This window comes from Taudactylus pleione, unplaced genomic scaffold, assembly GCF_031769625.1.
Source record: "Taudactylus pleione unplaced genomic scaffold, aTauple2 ptg000095l, whole genome shotgun sequence".
In the NCBI taxonomy this organism is placed as follows: domain Eukaryota; kingdom Metazoa; phylum Chordata; class Amphibia; order Anura; family Myobatrachidae; genus Taudactylus; species Taudactylus pleione.
The window spans coordinates 33,937,639-33,960,808 of NW_028284497.1; the positions used below are offsets into that span (position 1 = coordinate 33,937,639).

The 23,170-nt window shown below is 46.5% G+C and overlaps 1 protein-coding gene across 2 annotated transcripts in view; it reads left to right on the forward strand.

The window, feature by feature from the left end:
- Window positions 1-7,863, forward strand: part of UBQLN1 (ubiquilin 1) — a 51,872-nt gene extending 44,009 nt beyond the window's left edge. For both annotated transcript variants that reach the window (XM_088470112.1, XM_088470111.1), the window contains 2 exons: window positions 5,219-5,375; window positions 6,707-7,863. In XM_088470112.1, coding sequence (XP_088326238.1) covers window positions 5,219-5,375; window positions 6,707-6,859 — 310 coding nt within the window. In that variant the 3' untranslated portion in view covers window positions 6,860-7,863. The remainder of the gene's footprint in view (window positions 1-5,218; window positions 5,376-6,706) is intronic.
- The last annotated feature ends 15,307 nt before the right edge of the window (window positions 7,864-23,170 follow it).

A 23,170-nucleotide genomic window follows, 5' to 3' on the forward strand; every position in this document is an offset into this window, starting at 1 on the left:
CGCAGCTCTCATATTCTGAAGTGTAATCTGAGGATGCAGAAGATGCTGATCTCTCTACCACGGACTCCCCTCCGGGGGGAGGACGAGAGTCTAAAATTAATATTCTTGCCTTGGTGCGAGCTGTCAGATCCAACTTACTCATAGAAGATGACGAGACAGCCCCTAAATCAAAGCACCTACTGTTTAAACGACAGAGTGGCTTCAGCAGAATTTCCTCTATCGGATCAATTAGCTGAACACATGGCTGCAGCCTGGCAGACGCATGGTAAGACCTCCTGTAATCCATTTCCTGCGGCTCATTGTTCAAAATGGGAGACTCCCCCCTGCGGTGGATTCACATGTTACCTGTTTAGTAAAAACAGCCATGTGGCCTATCCCTACAGTATCCTCTTAGAAGGACCCCACGGATAGAAAGGTTGAATCTTACCTTGAATCGATATACTTTCAGGGGCTGTTGCTTGTCCGACCGTGGCTATTGCATGGGTTGATAAAGCTATAGAGAGCTGGTCTGACGCCTTGAAGACTTTTTTTTTTTTTTTCCCTCAGATGCTTCTAGGGATCAGATTTCTTTCGTTGCTCACATACGAGATGCAACTTCCTATATTGGAGAAGTGACAATGGATGCCAGTCTCCTAACCTCCAGAGTCTCTGCCACAGCAGTGTGTGCCCGCCGTACCCTGTGGCTATGCTCATGGAAGGCAGATGAGGATTCCAAGTAAGGCCTAGAAGTGTTACCCTACAATGGGGAGATCTTGTTTGGCCCAGACCTTGACAAGTCTGTAACCACATTGACGGCGTCAAAAACTAAATTTCTGCCTTCAGCAACTACTACTGCAAAGCTTTGGACTACATCTTTTAAGTCCTTTCATCTTCAAGGAAAGCCTAAAGTTCAGTCCTTTCCTAGGCAGTCTGCTTCCACTAGCGCCGCCAAGCCCTGGACCACCAGATGCCCTGCTTCAAAATCCACAGATAAGCCCTCAGGCTGATGGGACAGAGTGGCAGGCCGACTTCTTCAGTTTGCCCAGTGCTGGTGTCAAACCACCATGGATGCTTGGGTAAGAAAAGTGGACTCACGGGTACGCCCCCTCATTTCTTCGACGGCCACCCCACCAGTTTTTCTACAAAGGCCCTCCTTCAGACCCAAGCAAGGCCCAAATCCAGAAAGCCATGCAGTCCTTGCTGCAAGCAGGGGTAATTGTGCCAGTCCCACTATCGCGGCGGGGTACCGGTTACTATTCTACTCTTTCTAGTTCAGAAGCCGAATGGGTCTCATCGGCCTATCAACCTCAAATCCGTGAACAAATTCCTGGTACCCAGGTTCAGGATGGAAACTCTACGCTCTATCATCCTAGCTATGGAGCCTGGGGACTTTATGGTATCTCTGGATATTCAGGACGTGTAACTATAGCACCCTCTCATCAGCGATTATCTCCGGTTTGCTATACTACAGCAACACTTCCAATTTCAGGCTCTGCCCTTTGGACTATCCACAGCTTCACGGGGTGTTTACCAAAATTTATGGCCATCATGGCGGCCCACCTGCGTGGTCAGGGTGTCCGACTGCTACCATATATGGACGACCTGCTCCTATCTGGGTCCCCAGAGGTGCTTCACCGCCATATGCAGTTAACCATTGCTTTCCTTCACAAGCTAGATGGTTAATCAACTGGGAAAACTCCTCCCCCGAATCCTTCACAAAGAATGATTCATCTGGGAGCCCTGCTGGATTCTCGGGATCAGAGAATCTTTCTGACATCGGACAAGATCTCCACACTTCAACTACGAGTGTGCAGATTCCTCAACAGTCGCTGAGTGTCAGTCCACTCTGCAATGCAGGTTCTGGGATCCATGGTGTCTTCCTTCGACATGGTGGAGTATGCTCAGCACCACTCCATGCCTTTGCAAAGGCTGATCCTCCCACGGTGGAAAGGGTTACCCCATCGGATCAAAGCTCAGACGATGGTGCTCTCTCCTGAGGTGCGTCTGTCCCTATCTTAGTGGCTACAGACATTTCATCTAACCATGGGTCGACCCTTTTGGATCCTGGACTGGCTAATCCTAACAAACGGACACCAGTCTCCGTGGCTGGGGCGCAGTGACCAGTCAACACACCTTCCAGGGCTGTTGGACATCGGTCGAATCAACCCTGCCAATCAACATATTGGAACTTCGAGCTGTTTACAGGGCCCTCATACTGGCCCAGGACATACTTCAGGGAAAACCTGTACAGTCAGACAATGCCACAACAGTGGCTTACATCATCCATCAAGGAGGCTCTCAAGTCGGGCAGCAATGACAGAAGTGTCACGCATTCTGACATGGGCCGAGGGTCACCTCCCGGCCATCTCTGCGGTGTTCATATATCGGGAGTTCTCAATTGGGAAGCAGACTTCCTCAGCTGTCAAGACGTGCATACCGGTGAAATGGTCTCTTCACCCAGAGGTTTTTCCTACTCCTAGTGAGCAGATGGGACCTTCCAGAGGTGGACCTCATGGCCTCCCGACACAATCGCAAACTGCCGGTGTACAGGTCCAGAACAAGGGACCTTCCAGTTTGCGTGCCTATTCCCTCCAGTCTCCCTTCCTCGAGTACTTCGTAAGTTCACACAAGACTGAGGCACTGTCCTGCTGTTGGCTCCAGCTTGGCCCAGACGTCATTGGTACTCAGATCTTCGGAGTCTCTTTATCGACACTCTGTTCCTGCTGCCTCAACCTCCGGATCTGTTGTCTCTGGGTCCTTGCCTTTTACCTGGACTTGGGTCATCTGTCTTTGATGGCGTGGCTCTTGAGACATCCCTCCTGAGGTCCAAAGATTATTCTAGCTCTGTGGTCAAAACTATGTTCAGAGCTCGTAAGCCAGCCTCTGGTCGGATCTACCGCAGAGTGTGGCATACATATTTCCAATGGTGTCATACCAGAAGCTACGGCCCTCAAGTGTTTAGGATTTACAGAGTCCTGGCCTTCCTTAAAGCTGGATTGGACCTTAGACTCTGCCTGGCCTCACTGAAAGTGCAATATCTCTGCTCTATCCATTTCGTTCCAGTGTAGACTTGCTCCACTACCGGATGTCCACACCTTTCTCCAGGGCGTCCTTTGTATTCAAACCTCCCTTTGTCCCTCCAGTGGCTCCATGGGATTTGTCAGTAGTTCTTCGTGCCCTCCAGGGTCCTCCGTTCGAACCTCTGGAAACTGTGGACCTCAAATGTGAAGCTCACAGCGAAGCTTTTTTTTTTTTTTCCCCTTTTCCTTCTGGCTATGGCGTCCGCCAGAAGGGTGTCTAATTTAGGGGTGCTCCCCATTTCTGATATTCCTTCAGGACAGGACTGTGCTACGGACTCGCCCTGGTTTCCTTCGAAAAGTTAATAGTTTCCAAATTAATGAGAAAATTGTAGTCCCGGCCTTTCAATCACCAGACCTATCGTCAGGAGAGGCTTCCTTGGATGTGGACGTATCAGTTCCCTTCAGAGATCAGACTCCTTATTTGTGCTCTATGGATTTCGCAAGAATGGATGGCCAGCCAACAAACTAGACATTGGCTAGATGCCTTTGCATGACTTTCTCAGTCTTACACGCAGGCAGGCCTTCCTGTATCGGCTACTGTTACTGCTCATTCTACTTGTTCTGTGGGTCTTTCGTGGGCAGCTCGCCGTGGCGCCCAGCTGAACAGCTTTGTAGGGCAGCCACGCGGTACTCTGTCCATACCTTTTTCTGAGGTTTTATGCCTTTGATACATTTGCCTCTCAGGATGCTTCATTTGGCTGCCGGATTCTCCTCTCAGCTCAGGAGCGTTCCTACCCTTGAATGACTGCTTTGGGACATACCAAAGGTCTCCCTTTTAAAACTTACCTTTTTGTTAACTTTCTTTCTTCGAAGTCCATAGGGTCCACAGGGCACCCTCCCTGACTCAACTGGCTTCATATGGTCTGTTTCTGGTCACCGGTTTTCAGTCTCCTTCTACGTGAGTGTGATTCTTGTGTGTACCAGTCTTCCGTCTCTCTTCTCCTCCTCTGGCCTTTGGCTTGTCATGAACTGAGGTGCTTCTGGCTCGGGGGTGGGGTATAGGGGGTTGGACCAGTGCATGCTGGGAGCTGAAAGCTTTAACTGTGTGGTGCCCGGTCCTCAACCACCACCTACACACCAAGGTCTCCCTGTGGACCCCATGGACTTCGAAGAAAGAGAGTTAACAAAGGTAAGTTTTACAATAATGCTAATTTTTTACAAAGGATAGAGTTTACCCAAGACACTGAGAGAAGTATTTTTCAATACCAATACTGGGCAGCTTTGTAAAGGTAGCCAACCCAGAGAAAACTAATTAAGACACACACTGCTCCAATGTGTTGTAAATTAAAAATCAAATATATAATATATATATATATATATATATATATATATATATATGTGTGTGTGTGTGTTCTGGTAAAGACAATATACAATTTAAGACAACCATATAGAAAACTAATTTTATATTTACATATGTGCATATCTATTTAAGTACAGATTACAAATTGAATGCATATAATGATAAAATATATTGTAAATTAAACCATCTCCCACGGCTTCAGAGGAACAAAGTTTGAAATTGTTGAGCCGGTCCCCTTCAATTTATAATATAATTCATTAATCTATTACGTCGCACATTAGCAAGTTTGATTGAATAGTGGCTACATTGTGTCAATATTCAAAATTGACAGCCATTTCAGGGCATGCTGTTATCACAATTGTGCTTTTTTTTTGAATGTTTATGTAGAACTTAGTAATTCTATATTGATATCATAGTTATTTACATATGATGTACATATTTATTTAATTTGGTGTGTGTGTATGTGGAGAGGGAGAGGGGGAGAGAGATTGTTTTTACCACCACAGATGTTTGTTTATACTATATTGTAGGGCTGTGCATCTAAACCTAGACATGCAGCAAGTCACAGTAACCCAGGAGCCTCACAAATTGGCGTATTGAACTACTTTTATCATCTAGTCTATAACAAAATGCTATAAATCAGAATTGCATAGTGATATAAATAAGTTTTGTACAGTATTGTGGACGATCAGAGTTTAATGATTTTGCGGTTATATGTGAAACATTTTAGTGGAATACACTGTTTAAAAAAAAAAAAAAAACTGGATCACACTTGAATGTGAAAGATTGTTGTAATGTAAAATATGGTAGCACAGTCAGAAATGCTGATCTCTGCTTTCTTTGTCTTCTGCACATGTAGTGGTCCTGGTATTGTAGGCCCTGCCAACCCAGCTCCTGCACCCGTGCCTACCCCTGGATCAACTGAAAACACAAGTCCTTTGTCTGGGATCTCTGAACCAGGTCATCAGCAGTTTGTACAGCAAATGCTTCAGGCCCTATCTGGTGCTAATTCTCAGGTAAACCCGATCAAGTGTTTAGAGTGGTATACTTCCAAAGCAGTTGCTGCAAAACAACCATTTATTTGTATATGTCAACATGTATTTGAAGTGCTGCATGACTTCTCTGAAACCATTTATTATTGCTATGTTACTGTACATCCACTTGGAAATATCGAACACCTAATAAACATCCTGACAATTACCAAGTACAGGCTTCATTATACCACCATCAAATGGACTTCTCCTGTTTTGACTTTTACTACAGGAAACTTCATTTCTAATATACAAAAAACTTTCAAGCAAAACTCCCTGCAGAGCTCCTTTTTAGTCCGAAGCCCTCGCCCGATTTATTAATAGAATTGTTGGAATCATCATATAGTGGGTGCTTCTCCAATCAGCCTCTGTCTCACAACATTATAGAACTCTATTAGAATTGAAAGTACTTTTTGTTGATGCCGTAGTTAGGGTGTGTGACTGCTGCTGCTACCGGGGCACAAGGCTGAGGTGAAGGCACAGATGGCTGCCTGTCACTTGCCCCGCATCGAGGAAGGGGTGACCCAGAAATGTCTAGGTATGCCACTGCTTTCAGTATCTGATTGTGTGGGACCTGGACAAAGCATATCTGCAATTTTACTACTGTGGGAGGAGGGGAAGAATTGGCTTTTACCCTGTGTTGGGAGTACAGACTGCTGTGTAATTGTGAATCACTGCAAATAATGTGTTTTAAGAATCTGTGTACACAGGCGGCACGTTTAAACTAACTGCCCAAAGTAAATAACAATTTTGTTTGAAGTCATTGTTCAGTATTCCCTAGCTCTGTAAATTTGCTTCTCGTATCTGTCTGTAGTGTTTGTCAGGGCCGGAGAGCAGCAGGGCGCCTGCTGTAAAAACGGGGTGCGTCTTCATGTGATCCTCCTCAAGATCATCACTGCAGTGGGGGTGCCCAGCACTCAGATGCTGGACAGCCCCAAAGCTCTCCCTGTACAGTGAAAAGATGCCGTGCGCATGTGCATGGTCTCTATTCACCTGAAGATGTCTGTGTCAACATAACTTTGCCCATCCGTGGGACACAGCATCCGACCGGCTATTTCAGTCAAAATCAGACGCTAAAACAGCCTAGCTGGAATCTGTTTTGTACCCCAACCTTGCATAATTTCCAGATCTTTTGTTAGGAGTTTAAATTTGAAAATGTATGCTACCTACTTTACCTATGATTCACAGAGTTCATATACATAACCTGTTATTTGTCAGGGGGATATATGAGGACCGGTGTGAGAACTGCCACTAATCCAGCATGATATCTATATTAAGCTACTTTGTAAGAGCCAGTGTTCTTCTCTTGTTTGCAGATTCAGAATCCAGAAGTAAGATTTCAGCAGCAACTGGAGCAGCTCAGCGCAATGGGATTCCTAAACAGAGAAGCAAATTTACAGGCTTTAATAGCAACTGGAGGAGACATCAATGCAGCGATTGAACGACTACTGGGATCCCAACCATCATAGCAAACCTTTCCATCCCAGAAAAAAAGTGTAATTTATTTTTGATAATGGCTTTTAAGTCTCGATAAAACACCTGCTTTATTTCAGTTTGACTCCTGGAATTCCTTGTCATTACAAACTAATGAAGCATTTAAGTTTGGATGAAGTGCAGTAGTTTATCTGAAACTGTGGGAAGCAAAGCTTTTTTGATTTGACCGTTTTGCATGCATCACCGACCACCTCTTCCCCACGCACTGCATTGCTTGTGGTTTTTGCAATGAATAGCTTCTGCCGTTGGTTAACAGGTCTCAACAAACCTTTTCCTCTTTCAAAAGAAATTTGCTTTAAATCAATAGCCTTTAGTAGTAATTTATGTAGAATACAAACTATACAGGAAGTAAAACAAAATAAAGTTATAATTAGTGATACAATATCGCTTTTTGTGACTTTAGCATGTATTTTTGTTAGCATAATGCTGTAAGATTCATACTGCTTGATTTTCATTTAGCATTACATTTTTCCTCCATCTTTATGTAAACATAATGATTTTGCTGCAATACGTTTGAAGCAGTCATGACGGCACACCCACACACGGATTAGGGGAAACTTTGTATTTGGGGAAATGTGGGGTCGCAACCCATGTAAAACAAATATGGTCAGAGACACAATGTAGTGGCATTGTTATGGAATAGTTAATAACTTCTATTTCAGTAGGAACACTCTAGAACATAACTTTAAGGTCTTCATCAATGGTAAGCCCTTTTGTTGTGGCTTAATCTTTGTTACCATGTATAGCTAAATTGCACACAGAGCCCTACCAATCCATGTTCCTGAAGTGACACCGGTTTGTGTTTACACAGGCAGGTAACAACACAGTCCAGTTCTGTTCCATGTGGTGCTTGATTTCAGGATGTGAGAAAGTGTCATGTGATCTTCTAATTTTTAACCACATTGTACAAACAGATTATCTTGTTTTTATCAGTAGTACTCTCTCCTGTGCACAGGTAATAAATAAATGCCAACAATTACTGTGTTTCTTCTTCACTTTTTATTTTCCAATAACTTGATTTGGTTTATGTTTCTCTGAAACCTCACTTGTCAGTGTTTCTTATAACAAACTATTCATGCTACCATGCTTTGGTTGGGGTATTGCATCTGTGTTTGTATTTTCTAAATGTTCAATGTGAGCATAAGCCAACTTGGAAAAAGCAGGATTTTTTAAATATCCATTGCTGTTCAAATGAAACATGACGGTCTTCAGGCATTATGCAGTGAGCCTTAATATGCCGCATGTTTGCATCTTGCTGCCATATTTATTGCTTTACCAATTAAAAATCACTCCTCCATTGCAACAGTATTTGCAGTGTGCAAAGTCTCACAAGTGGCTGCTTGCATGGTATTTCATTTCCAACCAACTAGTGATTTTTTTTTTTTTTAAATTAATAGCTACATCTGAGCTATGGGCCTGAGTTGGAGATGTACACTATGCCAATGTACTTGAGCGATAATTAGCTGGCTGTGCATGTGTCTGATTTGCATTGCACATGTGTCAAAGTCCACTACCGTAGTCACTCGCAGCAAGTATTTATTTGCAGTGTGATTGACAGGGAGCGTTTGGGGGTGATAACGAGGAGTGTCAAAAACGTGTCTGCGAACCCGTACGCAGTGTACATGGCTCCAATACTCTCTTCTGTGGCCATTCTGTGTGACCATAGTTATTCAGGACTGCTAACATCAAATGATATGTGACTGATGCTGCATCTTTGTATGTTGATGATTGGATTTGCAAAAGACTCTGGTGGTTGTCTCAATACATACCCCAGCTGTTGCAACATTTGCATATATGTGCACAGCAGCTGCATACGGGATCGCAGCTGTGGTGGAAATAGCGTACAACACTGATTCAGGCTCATGGACATGAGGTGGTTTAAATCAGATCAGTGATCTTTGCGCTGAATGGAAAGCCTTAATATAACTACTTGAAATGTTTGTTTTTCATTACGGGATTGGCTGCACTAGCAGTTAGATTGCCTGGGATTGATGTGTGCACATTTCTGTCCATTAAACAGTTGCTATGAGAAGTATCTGGATGTGTGCAGGCATTAGCCATTGGGGAATAAAGGATTGGGTTTTTTTTGTTTTTGTAACCTACCAAGGTACTTTAATAATGCGGTTTTGTTTTTAAAGTATGTCATTCTGTATAACACAAAGGATGCAACTTGCTAAAATGCATTTGATTTATTCAAGGCAAAAAACCTTTATAGGAATAAACAGTACTAGTACAAACCACAAGAGGGCAATGTTGAATTACCGGTTAATCTACCAATAGTTTCATTTTTAGATTGAGATTTTGGTCGAATAAAACTTCTTGTTTTAAAAGTTACTTTTTGTTTGTTTGTTTGTTTGTTTAACATATTTCATATTTTTGTTAGGCTTGATCTTTCATTCATGTATCATAAATGATCCTTCATTTCAGGCTTATATTATTTGCCTAGGATGTTCAGGCTATGCGATGGGTTCTCTGACGTACTGTATATGTCCCTTTTTGGTGCCCTGCTCATGCCTATTGGTAGCGTATTTTACGTTGATTTAAGACCCCAAGGTTAGCAGGTGCAATGAAAGTCTATCAATGTCTGCCACCTTTTTTCTTTTTATATTATTCCTCGTCCACCGTGTGTGTGTGTGTGTGTGTGTGTGTGTGTGTGTGTGTACTTGGTAATGTACAGGCATGAGTAGGGCAGACACCAGGAGTTGGTTTGGATTGCATAAACGCCGGCTGCCAGTCACTAAGCTTCTTGTATTGAGCTTATTTGTAAGGTGTTTGTTTCTACTTCAGGGTCCATAGGGTTCCACAGGATACCTTGGGGTATAGGTGTGACGTCAGTCGCAGGGCACCAAAGAGTTAAGCTTTCAGCCTCCCAGGATGCACTAGGTCCCCCTCCTATACCCCGCCCCCAGGCCAAGGCACCTCAGTTTAGTTTGGTGCCCGGCCGGAGTCGGGTGCACCTGTTGGAGTGGGGGCTAGAAGAGCCCCTGAAGCTTATTCTTCATGCAGCTGTGGCTGCACAACTGGATGAACAGCATGGACAGTCAGTCCTGACGTCCATGCTGTCTTCCCTACACCCCGCCGGTACCAGAACGCCGGTACTGATCCGGGGATGCTGGTGGGCGTCTGGGGTCACAGCTAGCGGTGACCCCAGATGCTCCGGACCATGGCCGGATTCAAGGGGGACAGAGGTAAGCAGCGGGGTCCCGCGGTGGGTCCCCGCTGATCACATGGTCCTAAGTCCCCAGGCAGGGGGCTCCCTGGGGACTGGCTGCAGCGTGGAGCCAGGCGACCAACCTGCGCTTCCACTACCCCCTGGGACAGCGGACCGCAGCAGAGCGGTAGCGCTGCGGCGTCCCAGGGGTTAAATGCATGCCAGGGGAGCGCGCTTTCCCTGTCTCACAGCCGGCGCCTCCCCCGCTGCACACAGCCCTCTCTGCACTGTGCTGACTGGTCCTGTGTCAGCGCTCCTCCCCCAGGCCAGCTTCTCTCTGCTCCTCGGCGGCCATCTTCTCTGCAACGCATGGTGAACGCTGCTGGAAGTCTGGAAGGAAGCATCGTGGTCTGGGTCCCCCCGCATACCTCTCCTCCGCTGTGGCTCAGGTCTGTGTATGCAGCGCTGTGTCCTACCAGGCCCTGTGTCTGTGTAGTTGAGTGATCAGCGCTGTTAGTGCAGGAATTGTTATTTCTCTGCATTGTATGTGACTGTGCTAGCGCTGCCTGTAACTATTCTTCACTAAACTGTCAGCTTTATTACTGTCCCTGTTCTTTCTGCTAAAGCCCTTGCGGTGCGGTGCTGCAGGGTGGTCTCTCGCCTATTTAATACTTAATTGGTGAGAGAGGTCACATACGTGGTGCCATCATGTCTGAAAGTGATTTTCCCCTCCGGCTACAGTGTACCACGTGCAAAGTACCGTTAGCGGAGGGGGAGGGTAGCGCGGAGGGCCTTTGCCGGCAGTGTTGTCCATGGCGCGGCCTATTACGGTTACAGCACCGGTACAGGAGCCGCCCTGGGCTTGTTTCGCTCAGGCGTTAACAGCTTTAGTGGGCCAGTTAGCTCCGCAGCCCGCGTTTACTCCGATGGGTTTGTCCCAGCAGTCTGTGGTGTCGTCACCCATGCAGGGGTTCCCACGACAATTGGTGGTACCCCACAGTCTCCCTATTTCCCCGCTCCCGGGTTCTCAGGAGCCAGCGTGGGTTAACTCCCTGACGAGTTCTTTACAGCACTTGTCGGATGTATTGCAAGGGGAGTCTGTGATGCGGCCTCATAAAAGGCCGGTGGCGTCTCTGTCCGCTCCTTATGAGGATGACGAAGGGACGTCTGATGATGGGGAGATTCTGGATCCTTACGATCAGGAACCTTTCCATACTAAGGACGCTGATGCTAAGTCCAAAGTATATATTCCTGGACTTATTCGGGCGGTCCGCACAGCCTTGGTGATTGAGGACGAAGTTCCCCCAGCGGCTAAATCTAAGTATGCCTTTTTCACAGATGTGAAGGGCGATGCCACAGTCTTTCCTCTTTCGGGTCAGTTGGTGGACCATTTAGAGGAGGCGTGGAAACAACCTGGCAAAAGATACCAGCCGCAGAGACGCCTGGCGGTGGCTTATCCGTTCGCGGATAATTATTTTGCTAAGTGTGAATCCCCTCCACAGGTGGATTCTCACGTGACCCGTCTTGTCCGTAGTGCCACATTGCCGATGCCATCCATGTCCTCCCTTAAGGATGCTACGGACCGCAAGGTAGAAATCTGCCTGAAGTCCGCTTATTCCCTTGCAGGGGGGGCAGCACGGCCGGCTATGGCCATTTGCTGGGTTGCCAGAGCGATGGAGCGCTGGGCGGATTCATTAGAGGCTTCTTTTGAATCCGACTGTCCGGCCGAACAAGCGGAGTTGATTGGCAATCTCCGTGATTCGGCCACCTACATCAACGAGGCGGCTCTAGACATTAGTACTCTGGTGTCTAGAATTTTCTTCAGCAGCGGTAGCTGCTCGTCGCACCTTGTGGCTGCGATCCTGGAAGGCGGACGCAGATCCAAGAAAGGTCTGGAAGCGTTGCCGTTTACCGGAGAAGTTCTCTTCGGTCCGGATCTGGATAAGATTGTGGCCACGCTGGCGGCAGCCAAATCTGCTTGTCTCCCGTCGGCCGCTGCTCCTTCTGGTTCTGGACCATCGTCCTTTCGGTCATCTAGGGCCCAGGGCAGGCCCAAACCACAGTCGTTTCCTCGACAGGCTGGCCCTAAGAAATCGGGCAAGCCCCGGAAACAGGCATGGAGTACCAGACGTCCGGCCCCCAAGCCAGATGACAAGCCTGCGGCCTGACGGTCCGGGTCTCCCCTTGGGGGATCCCAGGGTGGGAGGCCGCCTGCTGCAGTTCTCCCGGTGTTGGTCGTTCACTACGACAGACACTTGGGTTCTGGAGGTGGTCTCTCACGGGTACGCCCTCTCCTTCCGGCACAGACCCCCGGCTCGATTCTTCACCACGGGTCTACCATCAGACCGGAACAAGGCTACGGAGCTGCGGAAGGTATTGCACACTATGCTCCAGGCTGGAGTTATAGTGCCTGTTCCATTCTCCCAGAGGGGCCAGGGTTTCTATTCAAATCTATTTTTGGTACAGAAACCCAATGGGTCATATCGTCCGATTCTCAACCTCAAAGCACTCAACAAGTCTTTGCGGGTCCCGAAGTTTCGGATGGAGACCCTACGGTCCATCATTCTGGCGCTGGAACCTGGGGACTACATGGTGTCATTGGACATACAGGACGCTATGGCGGTCATGGCGGCTTCTCTGCGGCTGCAAGGAGTCCGCATGTTGCCGTACTTGGACGACCTGTTATTGGTGGCAGGATCTCCAGAGCTCCTGTTACACCACTTGGACCTGACCATTGCACTGCTGCAACGGCACGGCTGGCTAATTAACTGGCAGAAGTCCACTCTAATCCCGTCTCGGAGGATTCTGCATCTTGGAGCCTTATTGGACTCGGGACAGCAAAGGATCTTCGTGACGGAGGACAAGATCTCTGCTTTACAGTCAAGGGTGCGCAGTTGTCTGCACAGCCGCCGGGTGTCCTTACACTCGGCGATGAGGTTACTGGGCTCCATGGTGTCGGTGTTCGACATGGTGGAATACGCCCAGTTTCACTCTAGACCTCTGCAGCACCTGATCCTGTCCAAGTGGAACGGGCTGCCTCAGTCTCTGAAGTTCCAGACGATTGTGCTCACCCCGGAGGTTCGCCTGTCCCTTGCGTGGTGGTTAAAGATGACCCACCTCAACAAGGGACGTCCGTTCTGGGTTCCAAATTGGGTCCTGTTGACAACGGACGCCAGTCTTCGGGGCTGGGGAGCAGTTTCGGGTCCACACTTGTTCCAGGGCAGGTGGACACCGACAGAAGCGGAGCTTCCAATAAATATCTTGGAACTCCGTGCGGTCTTCAATGCTCTCCTGCAGGCACAGCGGTTTCTCCAGGGTCACCCGGTGCAGGTCCAGTCGGACAATGCTACCACCGTGGCCTACATAAACAGGCAAGGAGGAACTCGCAGTCGGGCGGCTCTCGTAGAGGTCTCTCGGATCCTGGTTTGGGCGGAGCGCAATCTTCCGGCCATATCAGCGGTCTTCATCCCGGGAGTGCTAAATTGGGAGGCGGACTTTCTAAGTCGCCAGGACGTTCATCCAGGGGAATGGTCCCTGCACCCGGACGTTTTTCAACTACTGGTGGACAGGTGGGGTCTTCCAGAAATCGACCTCATGGCGTCCCGGCACAACAACAAGTTGCCGGTGTACGGGTCTCGCACAAGAGACGAAGGGGCGTCTCTGGTGGATGCTCTGTCCGTCCGGTGGACGTTCAGGTTCGCATACCTGTTCCCTCCGGTCTCCCTTCTTCCACGGGTAATCCGGAAATTCAAACAGGAAGGAGGGACGCTCCTGTTGATAGCTCCCGCGTGGCCCAGACGGCACTGGTTCTCAGACCTTCAGGGTCTGTCCGTGGACAGTCCTCTGCGGTTGCCGCTACGACCGGACCTTCTGTCTCAGGGTCCTTGTCTTCACCCGGACCTGACTCGGCTGTCTTTGGCGGCGTGGCTGTTGAGACGGCCATGCTGAGGTCCTGGGGGTTTGCCAGCTTTATGCTGTGTACCATGTTACGAGCTCGGAAACCGTCTTCCGCGAGGATATACCATCGCGTGTGGCATACGTTCTTCCAGTGGTGTCGACCGAGAGGTTATGCACCGCGGGAGTTTCGTCTGTCTCGGATTCTCGCCTTCCTGCAAGCGGGACTAGATCATGGGCTTCGCCTTGCTTCTTTGAAGGTACAGGTTTCGGCCCTATCTGTCTGGTTTCACCGTAGGATTGCTACAATCCCGGATGTGCGCACCTTTATGCAAGGTGTTCTCCGTATTCAGCCGCCCTTTGTTCCACCTGTGGCACCTTGGGATTTGGCTGTGGTCCTGAGGACTCTCCAAGGACCGCCGTTTGAACCACTGGGCTCAGTGGATATTAAATGGCTAACAGCTAAGACTGTTTTCCTTCTGGCCGTTGCTTCAGCCAGACGTGTTTCTGAGTTAGGGGCTCTTTCTTGTAGACCCCCTTTCTTGGTTTTTTCATGGGAACAGGGCAGTGCTCCGTACTCGGCCCGAGTTTCTCCCCAAAGTTGTTTCCCAGTTTCAGGTTAACGAGGAAATAGTTGTTCCGGCCTTTAACTCACCGGGTCTTTCCGTGGGTGAGGCCTCTTTGGATGTTGTGCGGGCCTTAAGGACTTATGTGGACCGCACTTCTTTGTTTAGGAAGTCGGACGCTTTGTTGTCCTCTATGGCTTCTGTAAAAAGGGTTGGCCTGCTTCAAAGCAAACTTTGGCAGCCTGGATCCGTATGGCTATTTCTGAAGCTTATCTTCATGAAGGCCTACCGGTCCCTCCTTCTCTGAAGGCTCATTCCACTAGGTCTGTGGGTCCTTCGTGGGCAGCTTGACGTGGTGCCTCGGCAGTTCAGATCTGCAAGGCTGCTACGTGGTCTTCTGTCCATACCTTCGTGAGGTATTACAGGTTTGACACCTTCGCCTCTCAGGATGCTTCCTTCGGGTGGCGGATTCTCCTTTCTGCACAGGAGCGTCCCCACCCTTAAAGGATACTGCTTTGGGACATCCCCAAGGTATCCTGTGGATACCCTATGGACCCTGAAGTAGAAAATATGAGATATGGTAAGAACTTACCCTTGTTATCTCTATTTCTACGAAGTCCATAGGGTTCCACAGGACTCCCGCCCTGTCGCACCTGTGCTGCAGATGGGCTTTGCTCTGGTCACCGGTTTTCCGTCTCCCTCTGGTGAGAATGTGATTCTTGTATGTGTCCAGATCTTTGTTCTCTCTCTTCCTTCTCCTCCTCCGGCCTATGGCTTGGTAACTAACTGAGGTGCCTTGGCCTGGGGGCGGGGTATAGGAGGGGGACCTAGTGCATCCTGGGAGGCTGAAAGCTTAACTCTTTGGTGCCCTGCGACTGACGTCACACCTATACCCCAAGGTATCCTGTGGAACCCTATGGACTTCGTAGAAATAGAGATAACAAGGGTAAGTTCTTACCATATCTCATATTTTTTCTGGTGTGAGGAAGGCCAAACTAACCACAAGTGTTCAAAGGTATGAAAAATACTGTTGTGAAATAGGTGATCAGTGGAACAGATACCATATAAAAGCCAAAAATTCTCCGAACCAAGCGTGCCCAGCTTGGGAAAAACTGCTATTAAACCAGAGGGGATGTCAGGATCCGTTCCCTCTCCACCAAACACAACATCTTGTGCAAATCACCAGTAGATCAAGGCTTGATGTAGTAAAGGAGGTTGACACCCTTATTTCCCCCCCCCCATTCATCTCCTTAGCAGGGGGGCAATATTGTGATTTGGCCCATGGACATGTATGTAAAGGAGGCTCTACGCCAATTGGAGGATGGGAAATGCTACAAGAGGATTATAGTCAATCCAACAGATAACTCCAACATTATTCTGAATAGAATACTAGATAAAGCTTTCAATGATGGGACAATTATCAAATGTGAGTACGAATATCTCAAAACACCACACCCCAAAACACCTACAGTCTACCTTCTCCCAAAGGTACACAAAAATATGGTTGAACCACCAGGAAGACGTATCGTATCTGGGATAGGTGGAATATCAGAGAAGGTGGGAACATTTATAGATCTACATTTGAGACATCATGTCCTGGGTCTACCATCTTATATCCAGGACACAGCAGATGTGCTGCGAAAACTAAATGGCGTCAAACTAGAAGAACAACATCTTCTGGTTACACTGGACGTTGAATCATTATACACCAGCATTGAACATGAATTGGGATTGAAGGCAGTGAAATACTTCCTAATGATGGAAGGATTTAATGATTTCCATCGATTTCTCATGGAACTATTGGAATTTGTCTTAACCAGAAATAGTTTCACATATGGATACCCCCCACTATATTCAAACTAGAGGGACAGCAATGGGGGCATCTTGTGCCCTGACATATGCTAACCTCTTGTTAGGGTGGTGGGCAAAAGAGATTTGTATTCCGTGATGAGAATGACAACTTCACTAAACACATCTGTTGGTGGAGGTATATTGATGAAATCATCATGATATGGGAAGGTGAAGAGAACTCCCTAATGTCATTCATTAGAACTTTGAATATCAATGCCATCAATCTGAAACTGACACATCTTATCAGCAATCAATCAGTCCCTTTCTTGGACCTTAGAATCTACAAAGATTCCACCAGTATGATTCAGACAGAACTTTTCCGAAAGCAAACTGCAACGAATAACCTTTTGCACCAAACCAGTGCCCTTTTTCCACCAACTATAGAGAATCTACCCAAGAGTGAATTTTTAAGACTGAGACGCAATTGGTCGGAAAAGAAGATTTTTGAGGACAAATGTATTGAACTCACTGAGAGACTTCTGGAAAGAAGCTACAGCAAACGATCTATTAAAAGAGCTAAGAAGAGTACAACTGATTTACCTAGGGAATCTCTTATCTTTCCAAATAAAGATCAAAAGGTGAATAAGACTACAGATAAGCTCCGATTTGTTGGGGATTTCTGTCAAGAATGGAGGCAAATGCATGGAATTATACAGAAACACTGGCATACTCTCCATCTTTACAGGGATCTATCAGGAATTCTGGAAGATAAAGTCTCCATGAGTTGGAGACAGTCAAAAAATCTACGTGATGGGTTGGTGAGAAGTCATTTTGTTAAAAATCCACCAAGACCAACCAAACCTACAGGTACTTTTCCCTATGGTTCCTGTAAGGCATGCCAATTCATACTTAAGACCAATAAAGTGGAGGACAAATTTGGCCAAATATTACATATTAAGAATTTCATGAACTGCAATGCGATAGGAGTAATCTATTGCATTACATGCAGTTGTAATAAAAAGTATGTGGGCATGACGTCTCGAGCACTTAAACATAGAATTCTGGAACACATTGGATCAATCAGGAACGCATTGTCTGACCTAGAAAAACATAGGAAATTGACATCAGTAACCCGACATTTCCTCAAATACCATCAAGGATCAAATCAAGACTTTAAAATCTTTGGCCTAGAAAAAATTAACCTCGGCATACGTGGAGGAGATATGGTACGTGAACTACTCAAGAGAGAAAGTGCCTGGACATTCAAACTAGGAACACTAACGCCGAATGGACTAAATGAAGTCATCAATTAGTGTTTTCATATGAAAACCAACTCTGAAATCATCTAGTATAGGAGCTCTGAAACTAAAACCTATAAATACTAAAAATATAAAATAAAGGCACATTGCAATACTGGTACAGAAGAGAGAAGGAAATGCATGGCTATATGTTGGTGAGTATAGACAGAATCCCCCGGCAATGCACATGCTCCTGCCACGTATGGGATTATGTGATGGGCACAAATGGCAGCCAGGGTAAGGAAGTAAGCACATTCTGACTTTCCTGCCAACTCTGGATTAAATCATTCCTTTGTGAATCAAATGCGCAGATGTAGGAGAAACCGTGCCAAACATCTTTACATATTGCAGAGAAGCCGCACCACTGTACATCTCCTTCTGATATTACACATTTTGTTACATTTTCCTCAGATTGTGTGCCCCTAAATCTCACACCTCCCAATTCTCTTTCATTCTTTGCTAAATCATGGCCTTGCTCCAGTTGACATGCAGAAATGGTACATTTGTGCAGCAGAATGATAACAATTGCCTTTAGATTGGATATACAGTACACAAAGGACAAAACACAGATTCAGCAGTCTTTCTACGATTTAAAAAAGAAAAATAAACATGTAGCCTGGGAAAAAAAGTAAGTTTCACTAATACACAACAAACAACTTTAGGGCAAGATAATGATATGTCTTTGAAACCACAGGCCTGTTTCAAACATAGACCTCTAGATATCAATAATGATTTTTGGGATAATGACAGTACATCTGCAATTTCCACTAACTGTATTCAATACCGTTTTATGACAATAGTGAGCCCAGGGCAAAAATCACATTAATTACCTCCCCATATTTTATATCACACAGCAGAATACTGGGTAATGCCATCACACAGCAGAATAATACTGCTTTATTGAAAGTAGAATATACTGAAGGGATGTAGTCAGTGGTGACCATCCTAATGGTCACAGTACTGGCAGGAGAATCCCGTCAGGTCAAAATACCGATGGTTAGGGTTAGGCTACAGTAGGAGACAGTTAAGGTTAGGCTGCGGGAGGGGTGTGTTAGGGTTAGAATACTTACCAAAATTAGTCAATTTTGACCATCAGGATTCCACTGCTGGTATTGTAACTGGTCACCGCCGAGTACTAAATATTCTCAAGACAAAACCATCTGTTTTCCCTGTTATAAATGAAACTGTGACTTTGGATCAACTTGATTAAGAAACTTAGGCCCTGATTCAGAGCCGGACGCTCTGACAGAGCGCTCGAGCGGCCAGGAAGATGGTCGCGATGGTCAAGACCATCGCGACAATTGGGCTTGCGAAGAGACCCTTGTGGTAGGGTCTCGTTACCGCAAGCCCCAGAGAGCTTTCGGCTCAAACAGAGCCGACCGCTCTCCCATTGACATCACTTGTGATGTCAGTGGGGCCGCCCCAAGATGGTAGACGTTCTCATGGGAACGCCTCCATTTGAGCAGCCACCCCCCGGCCAGCCCACCAAAGGGGGCGAGCTGTCACTCAACATCGACAGCTCGCCCCCTTTGGTGCGAAACCCGGAGCGACGGAATGCCCGTCGCTATCTGGTTCTCGCGCATGCGCACGACGGAGCCAGCTTCGTCGTGCGCATGTGCTCTGGGCCACAATCGACCCGGTTGCGAGCGCTCAGCGCTTGCGACCGGGTCTGAATCAGGCCCTTAGTATATCTCAATAACAGATACACTCTGGGATGAAACACAAGAGTATTGGAAAGCCTTAAACCATTGTTGTTCAGTGAATTGCATATTCAGATTATTGAGCCAGGCACTTGTAAATTTAGGTAGTGTAACAGGGTTGGGGAACTGACACTATCTCCTGGGGTAGATGGCACTGCGCAGCAGCTGAGAGATCACACAAATCCTTTGGTTTGGTGCAACTGGCCTCAGCCTGTTTTATTATGCAGCAAAACAAAATAACAAAAATATACACTTTGCCGTCTGGCACTAACTAAACACAGAGTGATCCTAGCTCACTAACAAAACAAAGAAAAAGTTTTTACCATGCACAATGCACTTGGTTTCAACAGCAAGTTTCTCTCAAAGAGGGCCCTATTTACTACAATCCGCATTTTGAATGCAGATTGTAGTGTGATATTACCGACTGAATTGGCATTGCGAATTCAGGCAATATCACAGGGATTTACTAAAAATCCCTTGCAGGGACAGAGCTTGCGATAAAGCTCTGTCCTTGCGAATCCCCTCCGCACACTTATCACGGTATTTTCGCAAAAAAATACAGTGACAAGTGCCGACGCATGCGCCATCTGACCATTGCTAAGCCCCACCCCCACAATTGCAGACCCCCCCCCCCTGCACGCGCGATCCCTCCTCCCTTAATTACACTTACCTGCAGTGATCGGGGCTCCGGTGATGTGCTCCATGGCTCTGGTCAGCTGACATCCCATCCTGCACTGGGACCCAGTCAGGTGACGACCAGGCCCCATCCAGGCTGGGAGACCAGCTGACGGGAGGGGAGACATCACCGGAGCCCCGACCTTTGGTCCCTGGACTCAGGTATGCTTTTTTTTTTCTTACTAATTTTTTTTTATTTATTTTTTCACAGTGTATCAGCGTGTGGTCTGTTTAGACCACACAGCTGATCACTGGGGCCGGCTCCGGGCTCTGCTCTGCCCGTTAGAGCAGAGCAGGAGTCCGTTAACCGGGGAAGACCCTGAATAACACCACGTTCAGGTGGCGTAATTATCACAGGGCTTTGCCCAGTATTTTTTCACAATATATTTTTAGTAACTTTGGCCAGATCACATTTCTCATTACAATTATGGGAAATGCGATCTGCTTACTAAAAATAAGTGATAATTAGGGCTTGGAGTAGAATTTTACGAATTCTACTCCAATTGCCCTTTAGTAACTTTAGATGATACTTTCACTTTTCACTTTATTTTAGTAAAAATAATGTTAATAAATAGAGCCCAGAGACACTATAGAGTGACTCTCCTTTTCCCCAGGAAGTGTGTCTCCCAATAATCAGCCTGACAGCCTTTAAAACACACACACAAATGAAAGCCCTAATTAGCCTCTTGTGACGTCAAAAACCTGAACTGGGCCTAATGAATGTAGCCCGTCCTCTCTCTCCATCCATAAACCCAATGAACCCTTTTCCAGTTTTGTCAAAAAGCCCACAAAGCTGTTAACAATGACACATACATTTTCCTTGGGTTTTATAATACATACAGTAGGTTAGGAACCTAGGGCAAATATATCTGCATTCCACCACTATGCCTGTGATCTTGTCTAGTAGTGAGAAAAAAACATTATCTATAGGCATTTTATAAATGATAGAGATGAAGTGGTGCATAGTCTCCTTTTGGGAACATGGCATTTTAAAGGAGGTCAAGTCTCTAATTAAGACTCCTCGTAAATTAATCTTCCTAACATAGGACATCAGTTGAATATTGGACCAGTACTCTAAATGAGGAAGGCCCAGTTCTGTCCTCAAATCTGGAGAAGAACAAACCCCTCCCGAGTGACCTAACTGACCTCACGTCAAAATCCTAAGAGAATTCCAGAGTTAGAAGTATGGTCCTCTAAACTCAGGGGGAATTCAGGGTTACATAAAGGGGAAGTCAAAGGAGAGGGGACAGAAGAGATTGAGGGTTGAATCCTCAATTTATTAAAAATTTGTAAAATAGGGGTGATAGTGGGATGGTCATTCTATGGTACAACCTGAGCTTCTAATGTTCCTCAACCAAAACCCATTGCTTATCAGAGTTAAATGTGGACCAATTGGTGACCCTAGTTAAATGGACCACTTGATAATAGTATAGGGAGTTGAAGTTACCTTAATCCTATATAGGATATCATGGCGAAATCTGGGATTCCTACCAAACCAAATGAAATCTCTCACCAATTTCTGTAAGTCTATAAAGAAGGATGGTGGGATCCATATATGAAGTTTTTGTAAATAATACCAAATTCTAGATAATACATCTAGGTAATCTTGACAATAAAAAGAAAAAAATCTTAGGTTGCCAAGTCTAAAGGTCTTTAACACTGTACATATTAGGGGAGTAAAATTTACCTGAAATAAGCTCTTAACATTCTTCATTAGCTTAATGCCCAAATATTGGATGTGAGCCGGATGCCAATTAAATGAGAAGGCCTTGAATTATATATTCAGGGGCATTTAAATTGAGAGCCACGGTTTTTAAATAATTGATTTTAAAGTTTGACAGAGCACCAAACTTCTTCAATTCCAGCGTTAAATTAGAGAAACCACTGGGTTGGAGATGATTGCAAATAAATCATCTGCAAAAAGAGCTAATTTATATTCCGTGGTCCTCAACTCAACCCCCTGAACATTAGATTTGCATCTAATAGCCCATGCCAAGGCTTCCACAGTCAATATAAAAATAAGGGGAGACAATGGGTGCCCCTGTCTAGTCCCATTCAAAATTGGAAAGGGGGCAGATAATATTCCATTTACTTTAACCCAGGCATAGAGATTTTTATATAAGGACATTATTCTCGTGAGGCACATTGGACCTAAACCCATATGTTGAAGCACACCAGATATTAATTGCCAGTCTAAGCTTTTTCGGCATCTGTTGATAACAGAATCGTCTTTTGCTTCCCATCTGGGAACAAATCCTACCTGATCACTATGGACCAAGGTGGCTAACCAAGGTTTAAGACAGTTCGCCAACACCTTTGCATATAATTTGAGATCTATATTACGTAGAGAAATTGGCTGGTAGCTTGAAAACAGGGTAGGGTCCTTGCCCGCCTTAGGGAGAATAAACATGAGCTTCGAACATTTGAGACGGAGAGTCAGCTGTGGGCCCGGGTGTCCTGCTGTCAGTCCGCACAGGAACAGCCGGCAGGTACACTCCCACATCCTCCGCTCTCCAGTGCCCGGTGGCATGTGAGACGGAGAGTCAGCTGAGGCTGCCGGGGAGGCCGAGCAGGGAGGATCAGGGGACAGGGAGGAGAAGACTGGGGGATGATGGGCGGGAGGTGCTGGAGTGGGTGAAGAGGTACCGGGAAGTAGGGGGTGGGTGACTCCCTCTCACTCACCAGCGGCTGCCAGGCTCTGGACGGACATATATAGGGGCGTACCTAGGACTTCCCGGCAGTCCTCCTTTATTCTACCCCCTGACCATGGGAGGCACTGCCGGACGGCTCCTCCCCTCGGCCGGTGCCCATGGCGAGTGCCATCCTGGCCAATGGGTAGATAGACCGCTGCCAATGAGATAGGTTGTTCTTAGAGCATCTGGGCCTCTTCTGAAATTCATGGGTATTTAATGTGAGATAAATAATTGTCTATCTCCTTGATGCGTAAAAATAATTGATCCAGGGAAACTGGCCCAGAAAGAGAATATAAGCCAGTATAGTACATCTGAAAAGATTCAGCTATCTGTTCAACATCAACATATATCTATGTCAAATATAAAATATGTCTTACTGATACTGCTTTTCCACCTAAGTACAGGGCCTGACCGAAGATTTGGAACACGGGGCCTGATTCAGACCCGGTCACTCCGTCGCTCCGGGTCTCGCACCAAAGGGGGCGAGCTGTCGATGTTGAGTGAGAGCTCGCCCCCTT